The sequence below is a fragment of the Abrus precatorius genome, unplaced genomic scaffold (assembly GCF_003935025.1).
Source record: "Abrus precatorius isolate BTA unplaced genomic scaffold, Abrus_2018 Scaffold7, whole genome shotgun sequence".
In the NCBI taxonomy this organism is placed as follows: Eukaryota; Viridiplantae; Streptophyta; class Magnoliopsida; order Fabales; family Fabaceae; genus Abrus; species Abrus precatorius.
The window spans coordinates 24,633,941-24,649,184 of NW_020874417.1; the positions used below are offsets into that span (position 1 = coordinate 24,633,941).

Genomic DNA, 15,244 nt, shown 5'->3' on the forward strand with positions numbered 1-15,244 from the left:
ACAATGATAAAAACACAATAGGTGTCATAATCAACCTTACAAAGACTACATAAATTAAAATAAAACATTAATGAAAACAAATAGTTAGCATCAAAGACCAACCATGCATTTATTAACATAATATCACACTAGCATTATAAATCCATATTGTAACAGCTCGGCAACTTATTCGGGATTGATGAGTATCCCCACAAATCAACACAAGACTTTTTAGTATGCTCTGTCCTCACTCACACACTTCTCAAGAACTTCCTAGAAGGTCACTCATCCCATAATTGCTCCAAGTTAAGAACGCTTAGCTTTGAAATTCTTAAGTGATAGGTCACTAAAAAGTAAATACATTTTCTTGGTATAGGTAGTCCTAGTCAATTCCTTTTAATCTATCCTCAATTGTATACATAGTCTCTAGATCTCCCTCTCATTCCGATGTAAGTTTGATTCATTCATGTGTCCCTTACTGCCGGAAGCCTGCCAGGAGCGGCTCCTTGTCCGTACCCACACTGCACTTGCAATCACTCCCTGCCCTCGCCTAGCGCCTAGGTGTCACATGCCCACCAGCTTACGCTTGGCTCGTCCTCGAACCACACCGTACTGGGAGAGAGGCCTGCTCTGATACCAAATGGTATCAGAGCTGTTCATCCAAACCAGACTGGGGTAACAGATTGAAGCGTCCAAGGTAAGTGTTGATTGTTTTGTTGCCTGAATTATAGATGTGTTATTGATCTGATGTGCTGAAATGTGTTTGCTAAATTATTGTAGCAATAAATTGAACATGGTTGGTAGAGATAGAGATAGAGGAGCTGAAGGCTCCAATGACCTCATAGAACGCATGACTCAAATTCTAGAGACCATGGTACACAACCAAGGCAGAGAGTCGGTTGAGTACCAAGGATTGTCTGCCTTTACTAGGCACGATCCTCCAAAGTTTGAGGGAGGATTCAACCTTGAGGGAGCTCAAAGGTGGTTGGCGGATGTTGAGGAGGTCTTCAATGCAATGGGGTGCCATGAGGAGCACAAAGTGAGTTATGCTACCTACTTGCTATGTGGGGAGGCAGAAAATTGGTGGAGGTTTGCCGGTCAGACATTGCCACAAAAGGATGGCTATGTTCAGTGGGAGACCTTCAAGGCAATTTTCCTAGGGAATTACTTTCCCCGAGATTTGAGGAAGCAGAAAGTTCGTGAATTCCTTGAACTGAAGCAAGGAAGCATGACAGTAGAGGAATATGCAACAAAGTTCCAAGAGCTGATGAAGTACTGGCCTCACTACCAACATGGGGATGGTGAGAAGGACTTGTGTGCTCAGTTTGAGCACAGGCTGAGGCCAGACATCCGAGCTACAGTCAGTGTGTTCCAGTTGACAGACTTGCCCACTCTGATGAGCAAGAGTAGAATCTTTGAAGCTAACTCAAGGGGGAAGATGGTGGACACTGGGGGAGCCGGTCCAATGAGGCAAGATAGGAGACCTCCTAGATTCTCAAAGGGGCCATACTCAGGCTTGGGTAATTCACAGTTCAGAGGAAGTTCATCTCAAGAGAAAAGCAGTGGGAGTGGCTCAAGACTGGGCTCTTTCAGAGGACCACTTAAATATTTTAGGTGTGAAGGACCACACATGGTGAGGGACTGCCCACAGTCGCGGGCAACTTGTAGCAATTGTGGAAAGTCGGGGCACAATGCCAATGTATGATGGGCTGCTAACAGGAGTGGCAGTTCAAGTACAGCTCAGAGACCAGAATCAAGAGGGAGCACAGGGCCAAGTACGGGGCCGAAGCTAAGCATTCCTGGTAAAGTCTTTGTTATGAGCGGGGCAAAGGCTTCACAATCTGAGGAGCTAATCTGAGGTAAATGTGTAATTAAGGGCCGATTATTGGATGTGTTATTTGATTCGGGTGCTACGCATTCTTTTATATCTGTGGATTGTGTGAAGAGCCTGAACTTGTATGTGACTGAACTGCCTTGTAATGTTGTGGTAACTACCCCGACGGGTAAATTAGTTATGACATCATGGGTGTGTTTGGAGTGTTCAATGATGGTGCATGGTAGGGAATTTGAGGCAGATCTGATTTGTTTGCCTCTTTCCCAACTGGATGTAATTCTAAGAATGGATTGGCTGGCTGCCAACCATGTACTATTGGATTGTAGGGAGAAGAATTTGGTCTTCGGTGTAACAATAACGGAGGTTCCAAGACTTATGGGTCAGGGTGCATGGAAGAACACGGTAAATGCTAAGGTCTTTATGGTGATATTTTCAATGGAGACTGAAAGTGTCGTAGAGCCGGAGTACATCCCTGTGGTGAGGGATTTCTTGGAAGTTTTTCCTAAAGATATTTCTGAGTTACCGCCTGAGAGAGAGATAGAGTTTGCTATTGACCTTATTCCGGGGGCAAACTCGATTTCTGTGGCACCTTATAAGATGTCACCAGTAGAGTTGGCAGAGGTTAAGAAGCAAGTGGAGGATTTATTGCAGATACAATTTGTGAGACCGAGTGTGTCACCGTGGGGAGCACCAGTGCTCCTGGTAAAGAAGAAGGATGGGAGTATGAGGATGTGTGTGGACTACCGATAGTTAAACAAGGTGACGATCAAGAACAAGTATCCGCTTCCAAGGATTGACAATTTGATAGACCAGTTGAGAGGAGCTGCGGTGTTTTCTAAGATTGACCTAAGGTAAGGATACCATCAAATAAGGGTGAAGGATGCAGATGTACCTAAGATAGTGTTTAGGACGCGGTATGGTCACTATGAGTACTTGGTGATGCCGTTTGGAGTGACCAATGCGTCTGCGATGTTCATGGGTTACATGAACAGAATCTTCCATGAGTTTTTGGATAAGTTTGTTGTGGTATTCATTGACGACATCCTTATTTATTCGAAGACTTAGGAAGAGCATGCCAAGCACTTGGGGATTGTTTTACAAATTCTGAAGGAGAGGCAACTATATGCGAAATTCTCCATGTGTGAGTTCTGGGTATCAGAGATTCAGTTCCTGGGGCACGTAGCGTCGAAGGAAGGGATCATGGTAAACCCTGCAAAGGTGGAAGTAGTAGCTGAGTGGCCGAGACCGACAAATGTGACTGAGGTCCGCAGTTTTTTGGGTTTAGCGGGCTATTATAGGAAGTTCATTGAAGGATTTTCTAAGATAGCTTTGCCCTTAACGAAGCTGACTCGCAAGGGAAAAGAATTTAAATGGACCAATGGGTGTGAAGCTAGTTTCTTAGAGCTGAAAATAAGGTTGATGTTAGCGCTCGTGTTAGTTTTGCCCAACCTAAAGAGGAAGTTTGATGTGTATTGTGATGCATCTGGGCAAGGACTTGAGTGGGTTTTAATACAAGACAAACGAGTGGTTGCGTACATCTCAAGACAGTTACGCCCGCATGAAGTCAACTATCCGACTTGCGATCTGGAGTTAGCTGCGATGGTCTTTGCCCTTAAGGTATGAAGACACTACCTGTATGGAGCAAGGTTTGAGATGTTTAGTGACTACAAGAGCTTGAAGTATTTGTTTGATCAGAGGAAGTTGAACATGCGGCAGAGGAGATGGATGGAATTCCTCAAGGACTATGATTTTACATTATCTTACCACCTTGGCAAGGTAAATGTGGTAGCTGACGCTTTGAGCAGGAAGTTATTGCATGTGGCAATGATAATGGTAAAAGAAATAGAGTTGATTGAGGAATTTCGAGACATGAACTTAGCCATGGAGGTGAGGCTAGGGAGTTTGTATCTCAGAACGACGACGATTTATAACGACTTCTTGGTGTGCGCCCAAGATGCGCAGCAAGGAGATGCTTTTGTACAAGATATGATAAGATAGAGGAATGAAGGCAAGAACTTGGAGTTCCATTGTGATGGAAACAGGGTGATTAAGTTCTGAAACCAAGTGTGCATTTCCTAAGTGGATGAATTAAGACAAGTGGTACTTGAGGAAGCACATAGAAGCAGAATGAGTTTTCACCTCAGTGCGATCAAAATGTACCAGAATCTCCAGAAGAGTTTTTGGTATAGTGGAATGAAAAGAGATGTAGCTGAATACGTGGCTAGATGCCTGACTTGCCAGAAGGCGAAAGTCAAACACGAACGTCCGCCTGGGTTATTACAACCGATGGAGATCGCTGAGTGGAAGTGGGACAACATTTATATGGACTTTGTGTCCAGTTTGGCGAAGACCAAAAAAATCATGATACTAGAAACAACATTTTAAAGGTCTCACCTGTAACCGGAGTTAGGAGAGCTCTGAAATCTTGGAAGTTATCTCCTAAGTTCATTGGGCCATTCGAAATGCTGAGTAGAATTGGTCCTACTGCATACTGGATAAAATTGCCTCCGAACCTCTCAAACCTATATCCGGTATTCCATATGTCATAACTCAGGCAATATGTGTCAGATCCTTCTCATATGATCGATCTTGACTCGGTTCAAGTAAGTGAAGACTTATCTTATGAGGTGTATCCGGTGAGGATAGCCGATCACTGTGTTAAACAATTGAGGGGGCAAGGAGATCTCATTGGTAAAGGTGATATGGAGTTCAAGTGATGAAGGGGATGTCACATGGAAAACAAAGAATAGAATGAGAGAATTATATCCAGAATTGTTTGTGTAAATTGCATGGTCGTTTGTTTGAATTTCAAGGACAAAATTTTCCTAAAGGAGGGGAGAGTTGTAATGCCTCAAATTTTATAATATAGTTGATTATTAATATAAGTGTTTACGTTGACTTTTCTGTGTAGTGTATTTATATTTATAGATGATTGGATGATTGGGATTGGACTGAATTTTGGCTAAGTGTTCTGGTGCATAGTGTTCTCGCTGCAGCGAGAGAGCACTGGGAAAGAAGGATGAAATTGTCGCCTTGTCGCTGTAGCAAGAGGTTTCTCGCTGTAACGACAAAGCCACAGTTTGGGATGCATTTCTGGGTGCAGTCTCGCTGTAGCGAGATTCTGCAGAAACCATAATGCAGTTTTGTCTGATTTTTTTACTGTAGAAAGGGAGGGTATCGCTGCAGCGAGTGTCGCAACCAGAGAGGATTTAAAAGGGGTTAGAATTCGAGAAAGGTTATTTTTTCACATTCCCTTCAAAATATTTTGATTCTCTCGATCACAACCCTATTCCACTGATTGAATTGCCTCAAAAGTCGTTCAGAAGCTAGATTGAAGGTTGGATTCATGTTGGAAATGTTTGGAGGTGAGTTTTAATGGTTAGGGTTTTGGTTTTTCACTCCCTTTCCTGTTTTTGTGATTTTCCTGGGTTCTCATGGAATTCTTTCGTTTATTTAAGACGGAATCCGTAGGGGGAGCATCTCCTTGGGTCAATTTGCGTGTGGGTCTTCAATCCAAGGTAAGGGGTGGACTTTACCCTATCTCATTTGCTTGAAAATTTGTTTAATTGTTATGCTTTTGTAATGTGATTGAGATAGAGAGTAAGAATGAGTGTGTTGATAGAAATTATTATGTGTTTGAATGTAATGTGAGTTGATTGTGATTGGGTTGACATACCCTTGATTGAAATGTATGTGATTATATCTTTGATTGATGATTGAATAATGTAAGTAGTTGGAAATGGGTATGGATGGCATGAGAAATGTAGGTAAATGTGGAAAATGTAGCGTAACGGAATAGGGACATATGTGCCGAGTGTTGTAAATGAAAATGGGCCTCTGCGCCGTGTAATACTAATGAATATGGGCCTAAGTGCCATGTGATGTAAATGAATGTAGGCTATGTGCAGAGTATTGTGAATGAACGTGGGCTATGTGCCGTGTGCAAGCATAAATATTGTGTGTGTGACTGAAGCGTGCTAAACGTCGTTGTAATGAAGCTGTGAATGGTTCAGCGATACACTGAAGGTGTAGAAGATGAGGACGGTAGAAATACCTTGGGAAAAGAGAGTAGTGGTGACACCAACAGTGAGCGTGGGTGTACCACGGGTCACACACTCTCCTCCTAACTAGACCTCTGACTACTACCTTTGCTGAGTGACCCGTGACTGCCCACGTGGTATCTGTGAGGCGTGGGTAACCGGTGACCATTCATGGTGTGAAACTGTGATCACAGTGCCACAGTGAGTATGGCTAGGTGCGATAAGCGCACGTGTGTGAAATATTGGTGCAATAAGTGTATCAGTTATGTTTTAAATTTAAATAGATGATGAGTGATGATTGTAACTGAAATTGAGATGCTTGTCTTGTGAATGCATGATTTAAATATTTAGTAAATGTGTAGCGTTTGAGGTGAGTCTCTATTTTTGTGTGTGTGTTGGGTAGTGTGGAGTACTTACCCTTACAATCATTTTTCAGGTAATCAAGACGATCAGCACCGGACTCAGTGAAGGGTTGGATGGAACTACTATAGGGCTTTGAGAGTTATTTTGAGATTGTTGTATTAGAAATGGTCCTGTAGCAGTTATTTGATATAAACTTGTAACCTTTTCCCTATTTTGAAATATTTTATGAAACTTTTATTATTTCAAATTTGTAAAATTATTATTTATTTGAAATTAAATTTAAGGTGTTACACATATAACCTTTAATTATATTAAAATATTATTTGCATAATTTTTATACTTTCTAATTCATAAATTTATCATACATAAACAAAATATTTAACGTGACAAGTGTACTTATTCAATATATGGTGCTTGTATAAGGATTATGGAAATGATGATTGAATGTTATTATTAGATAATTATATCCAATATTCTTACTTTCTATGATATTATATGTATCTTTCTCAATTCATATAAGAACTTAAGAAATTGAGATGCTTACAATATTATGTATATTTTTTAGAAAATCTACATATTGTCGTAACTAAATTTTAACACAAGCTACTTAAAGCAAATTTGTAAGATACATATAAATACAAACGAGTAATATAAGATATCACCAACTAGAGGAATAAACAACATAACATACTACAAAAGCTAAAAATTTTACACTAGTAATATGAAAATATAAAAACGCATGTCACAAGAGCATGTCACAAAGCCTCTAAGGCACATCAATATCATGAGAATTCTCAAAATATAAAATATCGCATTGTGAACATCACACATTATTACATCATAATAAATCATATCCTATTTGTAAATATCACATAACTATCGTGTCACAACTACAAATGATACAAAGGAGTTTCCAATCTAAAAATAATGTTTTCTCCTCAAAGTAACAAAATACAATGACAAAAGTTTTCAAAATAACACATTTCTAAATCTACAAAGTGTCATAATTAAAAGGCAAACGCCATAAAGGCCATTGTCTTCTTCTTCTTCTTCTTCTTTTTCAGTCAAAATACGAGAATGCCCTATATCAAGAATTTTCAAGCTAACTTTCAATTTATAAGTCAAAACATAGGAAAAAGAAGGCAATTAATCGAGGTGGATCTGAGATTACCAAATCAAGTACCAAAAAAAATGAGCCAAAACTTTCATACCACTGGGGCAAGGGAAGCCAAAGAAATCCAATTGAGAATTAGATGACACGAACTTCTAAGAAATTTAAGAGACATTGGTAAGCATAATTCTTAGATTCTATAGGAAAATCACTTTAAAAAATGAGAGACCCTTCATAAGTAGCAAAATTAGAAATAAGTTTAAATTCCTTATAAGAAAGCAAGGTGGAATAGCAAAAACCTAGACAAAGCATCATAGTAATAAAGAATGGATAGAAATGACAATAAAATAAAGATACCAAAAAGCATATCTAGAGAAGACAAATAAAGCTTTAACATTAAGAACAAATAATAAGGATTGATGAAGGAGACTTATGAATCAACACCAAGAGTGAGGGCAAAAAAATTTTTTGAGTCATCAATCACCTCTAAGGAATTTTGATTAAGAGCATAAAGTGAATAACACTTGAAAATAGACACATGAAAGAACAAGCTGTTTTTTGCCTCTTAGAAGTGTGACGCTTCATGTAAAGCTCTTTGAGTAACGATAATTAGAGCATTATTATGACTTTCAATTTTATAGCCATGTCCATAATCTGATCAGATTAGAAGCACTGAAAAGGCTCATGGTACTAAATTTGAAATCTTTAGAAGAATATGAATATGTTCAGGAGAAAGAAAAAGATCACTCTAAGTAACAACGAGTGCATGAACCATCCTCGTTACTAGAACAATGACAGTCAAATGTATCAAGAATGATGCCTCATTGAAATCATTGTTTCAAAAGGCATCATGATACAACCACAAGACATCACAATATTTACACACAAAGTAAATGCACTCAGGGCTGATCCAACAAAGCAAAAGAAAAAAAAAAAAGAATGTCAGAACACAATACTCAAAGATCTTCAAAAGGCAACTCATAGAGTGAGCATGAAAAATAGTGGAAAATAACAAAAGAAGAAGAAGAGGAACTTATCAAGCATGATAGAACAATCATTTCATATCAAAGTAAGAGATAAATTTTTAATTTTTTACAAAAATATTATTTTTTCACTAACAAGCTCCTTACAATAAGCCTAACTATTTTCCTTTAATGTGTCATAAGACAAATAGACAATGAATTTTTTTTAAAGTATGTCCAAATAACTTAGTATGCCTTATACAGAGTGTAAGTGAAATGCACTAGACTAGAGGGTAAAGGCAAGTCTTTCACCCTCAAAATTCAAAAGAGATGTTTACTTCATGAAGACAAAAGAAGAGCACATTAGAAATGTCAACACTAAAGATAACTTCTTAAAGTATATAAAGAAAAATAAGCCCAGTAGAATTCTTGACAGAGGAGAGTTAAGCACAGTAGGAAAAGACCCATCATAGCAAAAAGGATCTCCATTATGTTATAACAAAGGCAAACTTGAAAATTTGATGTAGGTGTCCCCAATGGGTTAGGAGGAAAAAAAAGTCATCACCTAAAAGAAGAATGGACTCAAAGTTGTGCTCCGGTACCTCAAAAACCCAACGCCCTGAAGCATTAGATGGCTCAAAATGAGGGAGAAGAAGCTGAATGTAGATGCCAAAATTAGTTGAGGATGAATCAGCTAAAAGGATCTCTGATTTTGTCCTAAAAGAAAATGTGTTTTGAGAGCAAACGAAATCACAAGAGGAAGAGGAAGCTATGAAAGAGTGTAAGGGAGAAGACAAAAGAAGATGAATGTTCACTTGATAATACTAAGAGGATGTTACAACTAAGAGAGGATCATGGGAAATGTAGAAGTCATTTAATGAGGTAGGTTTAAAAAGAAAGGGTGTCAAGCTACCCACAGAATAACAAAGTAAAAAAGAAAAGATAAAAAGGAAGCAACTATACTTTCAAAAAAGAATAACAAAATATATATGTAATAATAATAATATAAAATATAATTATATATTGTTAAGGATCATGTAAAATAAATAAAAGAACAAAACTCTATATGTGTTGTGCCCAAGAAATAATCATTTAAAATAATAAAAAAAAGCCAACAAAGGTACTTAAATCATTTCTTGAGCATAAGGGGACAATTGTTTTAGACACTAGGCCAATCATAAACAAAAAAAATTGAAAACTAACCCAACCCAACTCAACAAGAACAAAGAAGTTACGTATTCAGTGTCAAAGTCAATTTATAAGAAGATAAACATGCATAAACTCAGGAGCTTGAAAAGTACAAGCCTGAGCCAGCAGCGCTAGTACGAGAACAATGTAGAAAAAGGAGTCAGTACCAGAAGGAAAAAAGTCAATAATATCTCATACACTTATCCCTTAAAGCTACTTAGAAGCATCAACTTGACATAGGTGACCAAATTTTAAGCATTAAATGAATATATCTTCAGCAAAGATTAAAACTCATTTATGTTAAAAGATTGGACCTCATCGCCCTGGTTTGCATGAAGAGCCTTATTTTGGAGCCATGTAATTAAAATATATTTTTGTTTGCATTGATGTTGTTGATTATAAATAGGATCACCCATGTAACAAAACATCAAGCCTATGAACATCCTCTTTCAATAACACTTTTCAGTTAATTGGTCGTCGTGTTTTTTCTTCCCTTTATACTTCCTAATCTTACAAATCTCTTTCTTTAAATTTTATTCTGAAACAAATGTTAAGTTGAACAGTCTTACTGTCAACAAATCTAAGAAATTGAATTGATTGACTAAAGTGTAAAGAGAATCATAACATGAAGGTGTTGAATAATGTACTCAAATTGATCACAAAGCATTGGTTGATATTTCTAAAACATATTTACCTAAAAATTATTATATAGTTATAATAAGCAAGTTAAAATACATATATTTATTAACATTAAAAATTATTATAAAACAAATACTTGACATGTTGATTGAATTAAAATTGGAGTTTTGTTCTTCTTTTTTGCTTATAACTCAACCCAAAGTTTTAATCATTTATACCTATTCCTCTTTATGCTTAGTCATTACTTGAATCCCTTAGGTTGTGTACCATCATTATTAATCATAACTTATACATCGTTTCTATTCTTGTCATTATTTTATACTTGAAAGTGAAGCTTTGTGATTTGGTTGATTAAAGTGTCAATACTATCATTGACTAACTAATAGTATTCTTGTGAAGGAAATACCTCAAAGACCAACTAAATCATTTTATATGCTAAGTGACGGTATTAGCGTGTGGTACTAAGTTTATGATCTCCTTCACCTTTATTCTTTTTACATTGTGAATGGCCACAACAGTCTTGTGTTAACTATCTCTTAAGTATGTATTTTTCAGGGACAATATTTAGATCATTGGCTTTAAAAGCTTTCAAAGCATGAAAACAAAGTAAACCAAATGTTGCAAACTTTTTACAAATGCAAGATATAGTAATTGAGAAACGATCAACTTGTCCATAATCTTTGTTGGTTGACTTTAGTAATGACATATTCAATCAAAGGAAGATTTTGAATCCTTTATGATATGCATCAAGCCAAGAATTGAGCAAACTCTTATTGAAAAAAGTTAAACATTGTATGTGTGTAAAACTTGGCCATTTGTATTAGTAGTGGGGACAAATCATACCTCATCATGGTTAGCCAATACTGACAATGCAAAAAGTGATTCATATGTTTTCTAGATGAAAAAGTAGCTAAGACTTTATATATCCCTTAAAAATCCTATGAGACAAACGTGGAAGGAAGCCAATGAGGTTCAAAAGGTAACGTTTAAACACTTTGGCGTAAGTTCTGACATCCTTCCTCTTTGCTAACATAGCTCCCTACCACTCATACCTTAGATGTCCACATGCCTAACACACATTTCATTTACAACATCATGGTGAAGATAAGTGTTGACATAACTGCAATCATTTCATACGAGATTTACCAATTTGTCATCTGTAACTCGTCCACTTCTATAGCAACAACAAAACCTTTGAGAATCCCAGCTATCATCACTGCTTTCTATGCTTGCCAAGGTGTTACCATTCATGACTACTCCAACCAAACAATCAAATTGAAGAAACCCACCAATGTCTACTTCATAAAAAAATTACTACACCAACCTATTAGAGCATTATATTGGACTTTCTTCTCAACCCTTCTCATCTTCAACATTTATGGCGCCACCAACATGATCACTATTGTCATCATCTATGCCTGACATGACACAAATGGATTCTTGCATCATACAACATCTTACTTATATAGAATAGCAATAATTGGACACACACATATCTCAATGAGGTCTTCTACAAGTCAAACTTATATTTCTAATTATTTTAATTACTATTTGAAATTGTTATTCTATCATAACCCTCATCTTCTTTTCACTGATTCACACTACACCAACAATATAGAGAGGCTTCTATTTTATCATGACATATACCAAAAGTTTTTTGCAGCAGTTATATCATGGCTGGGAGATAGCTTTACCTTCCCAATTGAAAAAGAATCTGCATAGGATCATGTGGTACAGTAAAAGGGAGGAGAAAAAGGTGAAGAAATGGGGGAAGAAGTAGGAAACAAAGGTGACAAAATAAGGATCATACTGTAAATAATGACTTAATAATGTAGAGCATATTCAACCCGAGGAGGAGTATGTGTCAGACATGATCACTCTAGACACCTAATTTCATAATTGGATGATGCTTATTTTTAATTTCAAATATTAGTTATTTTTAATTTTAAACATTTGCTATTTTGTTATGAATTACAATTATAATTTCTCATTTTGAACATACTTTCATTAATGGAATGGAATGGACTATATATCCAAATTGTTTCCTTATATTTCAATGCCATATTTAAAGTTTTTCAACCTTGCATATTGTTTATTTCTGTATAATAATCACATTTTCTGCATTATTTGTTTAAGTGAAATTTTTTTCTAAAGTGAATCTCAATTCACTACATTTTAGCCAAGTTAGCTTAAGCGAAAATTACATTTGATTAAACAAATTAATTTTTGCTTAAGTGAATAATAAGATTTTCAACCACTATTCTCTATCCTAAATTAACTTAAGATTAATTAAACTTATTTAGCTTAGTTTAGGCAAATCTTATTTCATATAAGTAAATATGAGTTCACTTGAATAATTTATAGTATTCAAATTAATGATACTTTGCCTTAAATTTGTTTAAAGTTAATTATTTTTACTTTGACACACTTAAGTGAATACAATTTTACTTAAATGATATAAAGTTAATTCTATATCTATCTCCCTTAGTTGATTTTCATATATTGTCAAGCAAATTTTTTTTATTTAAATATGACTTTTTTCTCAAATAAATATTACACATTTTTCTTAAATAAAAAAAATTTAACTTAAATAAAAAAAAATTACTTAAACAAAAAAATAAACTATAAGATCATATTCATATTCAGATAAAAAAAATCGGAAAATTTCGATCCAAACAAACAAAATACATTAGAAAGTTGTTGCACCCGTGCTGACCAACTACCTTACGTGTAGATGAAAAGAAGAACGTGTACGGCACAATGGCTTCTTATGAGCTTTACTTCTTCGCGGCTAGCAATTGGTTTTCCTAACTTAGTTGAAATATGCTTTTCAATCCTACTTTTTACAATTTTTTAATTTATAATTTTAGTATAATTTTAATAAAGTTAACTTTTTTGTCTCTAATAATTATTAAATAATAGCTTAATTAATGAAGAAATTATCACGTATTCATTACTCGCACAGTTACTTTAGTGAAAAAAATATAAAATATTTAAGTTGTGAAAATATTAAGATCAAAATTATTAGAAAAAATAATATAGATACTAAAACCATGTGTTAAAACTTTTTTAACTTTTATAGCTACTCCAAACAAATAATTGCTTAGATTTACATATTTTTCTAGAAATTCCTCACTTCCGTTTTGGGTCATACATCATCTTTATGTGAGTGTCCATGATAATCAACCACAGGAGATTCGAATCCCGTCAAGGCAATTCCTTCGCTTCACCATCACATAATGTCACTTGCTGATAAGGAATGAGGTAGATTTAAGCGGAAAATAATTGCATTTACTCTGATATAGTTTGTAAATTGCTCATAACTTCCGACACATTTTGCATGGTTGATTTTCTATTGGTGGTTGGTTCAGTGTCCCTTGATAAAAGTAGCTCTTATCCTAATCTCTTATTAAGTCCCCAATCAAAATATCGCTTCAAGGTAGGGTTGTCAACTTAAATCATTTCTATAACTTTAGAAGGAAGGAAGATGAGAAGATAGGAATTGGGGCTAATTTATTTAAATTATGTAATTTAGAAAATTAGAAATTTTTTTAATTTAATTTTTTGTTTGATATAATTTTTCGCCAAAGCACTTATATGTTTAATATTTTAATATATTATTATTTTTTACTCATCATACTTGTCTAGTTAAAAATTTGATAAATAAAAAAAATTAATTAATTAATTAATTAATTAGTATCTGTCTAATAAAGACGATAATAGTCATATGTCAAATGCTTAGTTATATCGTCTCAATAGCAACAATATTAATTTGAAATAAACAGTTAAAGAAACCTACGTATTTAAATTGTAAGTTAGAAAAACTATCAGGAGATCGGTGGCAATACTGTGTAATATCCTAACACTTGGCATCATCAAAATAGGCGCTGCAAAAGCCTTTCTTCTTCCCCTCTTCCTTTACCCCTCCATCAACACTGCTTTCTGTAAAAAAAATTTAAACAAATTTTTAATTTTATCGTATTATTGTGAGAGAAATCTAAAAGTAAAAGTAAAATTTTAAAATAAATAATTTTTTTTAGAATAAAATTAATATTTTTATTTTATTTTAAAATTTTACAGGTATTGGTGAGGTGACAAAGTGAAAGTCCTTTTTTGTCGGTAGTAAAAATGTCATGAAAAATGAAAATTTCATATATATATATATATTTATAATTTATTTGAGTATTTATATATCTTAAATTAAAAAATTTGTTAGTATGTTTAAGTTTATGTGTAACAACAATTGAAAAAATAGTAATTTTTTTTTATAAAATTTTTGTAATGTCAGTGAAAAAAATGGAAAATTTGTTGTAATTGTTAATAAAATTTATTTTTAGTTTAATTAATTTATAAATTCATAAATTAAAATTACAAAAGTATATAATAACAGTATAATAATATATTAAGTTGCAGTGAGAAAAAATGGATAATTACTAAAATTAAAAAAAATAATTGCATATTAAAACATCAAATATTAATTAAACTTATAATAAATCTTATTATTGTTAAGATTAATTAGGAGGGTAAATTAAAGGTATAAAAAATATTAAGGAAAAAAAACTTTAAAAAGTAGAATAATTTTGAGTAGACTGAAACAAAATTTTAGGTAAACAAATTTTCAAAATGGTAACCAGTAATTTAAATTTTTTTTACCACTAAATTAGAAATTACAGAATTTTAAATGATAAAAATTATGAAATAATTCATTCTTAAGATGATATGAAAAGGTAATTTATGTTATAGTTAAAATAAAATAATGTAGTTCAATTCAAATAATAAGGTTGTAATATTGTTAAAAATAATAATTACTTAAATAAATTATTACAAGATAGGTAAAAACATAAATTATTAAAAATATAATGATATTACGTTAAATTAATTTTCACTTTTTAGGTTCTTGTAGAGTAAAATACAATTTGCATTGGTAACATTTGTTAAAAAAAAAAGTAATTACGTGAGATTATAGTTATACGTTTTTCTTAAAAAAATTTGAACAACTTGACCACAATACTATAATAATATATAGTCAAATTAATTTATAAAATGTTATAGCAAAATAGATTAATATTAATAAAGGTTATGAAATAAATTTATAATATCACATTAAATAAAAAATATAATAAAGCAA

The 15,244-nt window shown here is 34.0% G+C and overlaps 1 protein-coding gene across 1 annotated transcript; it reads left to right on the top strand.

Moving 5' to 3' along the window:
• The first annotated feature begins 445 nt into the window (after positions 1-445).
• On the top strand, positions 446-2,563 carry LOC113871655. Its single transcript, XM_027508755.1, has 3 exons — positions 446-588; positions 760-1,678; positions 1,856-2,563. The coding sequence occupies exons 1-3, from the start codon at positions 446-448 to the stop codon at positions 2,561-2,563; spliced, it is 1,770 nt and encodes a 589-aa protein (XP_027364556.1).
• The last annotated feature ends 12,681 nt before the right edge of the window (positions 2,564-15,244 follow it).

Excerpts from the sequence above, each read along its gene's own strand:
- LOC113871655 (XM_027508755.1), top strand. The coding sequence starts at position 446 with ATGTGTCCCTTACTGCCGGAAGCCTGCCAGGAGCGGCTCCTTGTCCGT. Across the intron at positions 589-759 it reads GCTCGTCCTCGAACCACACC|CAATAAATTGAACATGGTTG; the intron begins GTACTGGGAGAG and ends AAATTATTGTAG. Across the intron at positions 1,679-1,855 it reads AGTCGGGGCACAATGCCAAT|GGCCGATTATTGGATGTGTT; the intron begins GTATGATGGGCT and ends TGTGTAATTAAG.